Source organism: Gastrolobium bilobum, unplaced genomic scaffold (genome assembly GCF_033153095.1).
Source record: "Gastrolobium bilobum isolate Gb01-03AN ecotype WA unplaced genomic scaffold, APGP_CSIRO_Gbil_v1 utg6076, whole genome shotgun sequence".
Taxonomy (NCBI): domain Eukaryota; kingdom Viridiplantae; phylum Streptophyta; class Magnoliopsida; order Fabales; family Fabaceae; genus Gastrolobium; species Gastrolobium bilobum.
The window spans coordinates 133,642-136,560 of NW_026896033.1; the positions used below are offsets into that span (position 1 = coordinate 133,642).

At 36.2% G+C, this 2,919-nt stretch overlaps 1 protein-coding gene across 1 annotated transcript; it reads left to right on the forward strand.

The window, feature by feature from the left end:
• The first annotated feature begins 561 nt into the window (after positions 1-561).
• On the forward strand, positions 562-2,219 carry LOC133297395 (growth-regulating factor 1-like). The gene is made up of 4 exons (XM_061496529.1): positions 562-748; positions 887-1,331; positions 1,447-1,925; positions 2,048-2,219. The coding sequence occupies exons 1-4, from the start codon at positions 562-564 to the stop codon at positions 2,053-2,055; spliced, it is 1,119 nt and encodes a 372-aa protein (XP_061352513.1). The 3' UTR covers positions 2,056-2,219.
• Positions 2,220-2,919: the final 700 nt, after the last annotated feature.

Consider the following 2,919-nt stretch of genomic DNA (forward strand, 5'->3'; position numbering starts at 1 on the left):
GCAGTAAAAAGCTTCAACCGTACAATCTTCTCAGATAGGCATTGGCTTCAGACACCAACTCTTTAAAATAGTCTCATATAATACAATAATACCAATAATAACTATTTCCTCTTTTGTTTTTAGGACCTTTTCTTTCCCTCACCCTTTAGTTTATGGATTTCCGGAGAGATGTCAGAGACAAGAGCTGCCAGAGAGACAGCTTAGCTGCAGAAGCAGCATCAACAGAGAGGTGCAGACAAAGTATGTGTGTGTGTGTTAGAGAGAGAGAGAGAGAGAGAGAGTGCATCAGCATGCAGCTCTGTAATCAGAACCATTAGTTTTATCCATGTACAGAAGATTCTGTAACACAATGGTCCCTGAAATAAATATACCTACTCTACTCACTATTGTAATACTAATAGCCCACAAACACACCATTCCCTCTCCTCATAAATCATAAATAATAGAATAGGTTCTGTTTCATTTGTTTATATCATTATATACCATCTCTCTTGATTCCTGTTTCCCTATATATTTTTTCTTTTCTCCTTGTTTTCCTCTTCCACACTCTCTTGTTTGATGATGAACACAGGAAGGAACAGGTTCCCCTTCACTGCATCACAGTGGCAAGAGCTTGAACATCAAGCTCTTATCTACAAGTACATGGCTTCAGGTATCACCATCCCACCTGATCTTCTCTTCACTATCAAAAGAAGCTATTTGGATTCTCCACTTTCCTCAAGGCTTTTGCCTAATCAGCCCCAACAGTGTAAGTCCCTCTCTCTCTCTATCTATATATCTATATATATATATATATATATATATATATATATATTCTCTCAAGAGTCAAGAGTGCATAACCAAAGTTTCTTTTGACAAAAGGGGTTTTGGCTGTGATTATTTGCAGTTGGATGGAACTATCTGCAGATGGGTTTGGGAAGAAAAATAGACCCAGAACCAGGTAGGTGCAGAAGAACTGACGGAAAGAAATGGAGGTGCTCCAAAGAGGCATACCCGGATTCAAAGTACTGTGAGAGGCACATGCATAGAGGGAAAAACCGTTCAAGAAAGCCTGTGGAAGTTTTGAAAACAACAACAATAGCAACAAACACAAATGCTTCAACATCTTCAATCTCGTCAATCACCAAAAATAGTCATTCACTAACCCCAACCACTCAATCTTTCTCACCTCTTACACCTTCTGAAACACACCATCAACATTCTTGTTATGGTTCCAATCTCCACCACTCCTTTCTCTATCATCATCCACCATCAAGGTCTTTTGAAGACAACAACAGTGCTCCCTTGTTTCTTGACACTGGCTCTTGCTCTCAAACTAACACTGACTGCAGGTTGATCCAAAAACCAACCTTGTTCATGGTGTGCTTTAATTTAAGTACTTTCTTCAAGTGTTCCAAAAACCAACCTTTTTGTTTTTTGTTTTTTGTTTTTTTGTTATGAAAAAAGAAATAGGTATGTTTATGGAGAGAAAGAGGAGGTGGATGAGCATGCTTTCTTCACAGAGCCTTCTGGTATTATGAAAAGCTTCTCTGCTTCATCTATGGATGATTCTTCATGGCAATTCACACCACTGACTATGAACTCTTCATCATCATGTTCTTCTTCAAAACAGAGGACTTGCTCTGGTTTGTCAAATGATTACTCTTACTTGCAACTTCAGAGCCTCAGTGACCGCTCAAAACAACAGCAAGAGCAAGATCAGGGTTGCTATATATTAGGTGGTGAAATCAAGTGTGAGACACTGATGAAACTGGGAAAACAAGAACCTGAAAAAACCGTTCATCGCTTCTTTGATGAATGGCCACACAAAGGTAGAGGCTCATCATGGCTTGATTTGGATGATAAATCATCCACTACCCAACTTTCAATTTCCATTCCCACCTCTACTCATGATTTTCAAACCTTCAATTCCAGAACCCACCATGGTAATTGATGTCAATTACTTTGATTGTTCTACTTCTTCTTGATTTAATACTTTTTTTTTTTTATATCTTCACTTATCATCATGGCTTGGCATTTTTGCAATAATCTTCATATTGTTTTGCAGATGGTTGATCTTAACTTTCAATAACGGGTCCATATATGTACCTCAATCAAAGGTGAACAATGTACTTACAAGGTTGGATTCAGATGCTGTGATATGCTGTGGTGTCTTGTGTTGTATGCTAATCCTTTCTTAGTTCAGTTCTTTCTTCCAAACGTAGTATCAAACTCTCTGTGACAGCGCTTATTTGTTTAAAGGTTGAGCAAACTTTCAATGGCACATCTTTAGTTTTTTTTTTTTTTTTTTGGGGTTCCTTTTCCACTTCATGGCAAGTATTGGCAACTATAAAATTGGGTGCATAATGGCCCCAGGATTTGCTAGTTTCGTCACATCTGAACATCCAAATTAAGTGTATTAGATAGTACCCTGTGTGTGATCACTAGTCATTAAAGTTATGCCAAAGGGAAACTCATTGATTACTACTAAATATATATTGTAGAAAATAAATTTTATTTTTTATATACACATAAAAGTGTGTGTAGCACATGAAACAAAAAAGAGAAAGAAAAAATCTATGAATGTATAAAAATGTGTGGGATTATAAAAAGAGGAGAGATAAAAAAAATATATATAGATTCCATTTAATTTTATTTTTATGTTCGTCAAAAGAAATTTATTTACTAGGAACAATAAACTCATTAACGTCCAAGGGTTTAAAAACCCTTGGCTTTTAACTGGGGGCCAGAATTTGGTTGGGGCTTATAACTTCTCATTCGGTCAAACAGGTCAATGATAGAAGAGATATTAGTTCAGCATATATGAAATTTTCTTACGTGTCATATGAAGTAGAAATTTTTTGCTGGCCTGACGTTTCAATTATTATTTACTTTGATATTAACCTTTTTTTTTCAACCTAAGTAAAAATAAAAATAAAA

Bases quoted from the DNA above. Each gene is read 5' to 3' on its own strand.
- LOC133297395 (XM_061496529.1), top strand. From the start codon at position 562: ATGAACACAGGAAGGAACAGGTTCCCCTTCACTGCATCACAGTGGCAA. The intron at 749-886 runs GTAAGTCCCTCT...GATTATTTGCAG, and splicing joins GCCTAATCAGCCCCAACAGT to TTGGATGGAACTATCTGCAG. The intron at 1,332-1,446 runs GTTGATCCAAAA...TTATGAAAAAAG, and splicing joins CAAACTAACACTGACTGCAG to AAATAGGTATGTTTATGGAG.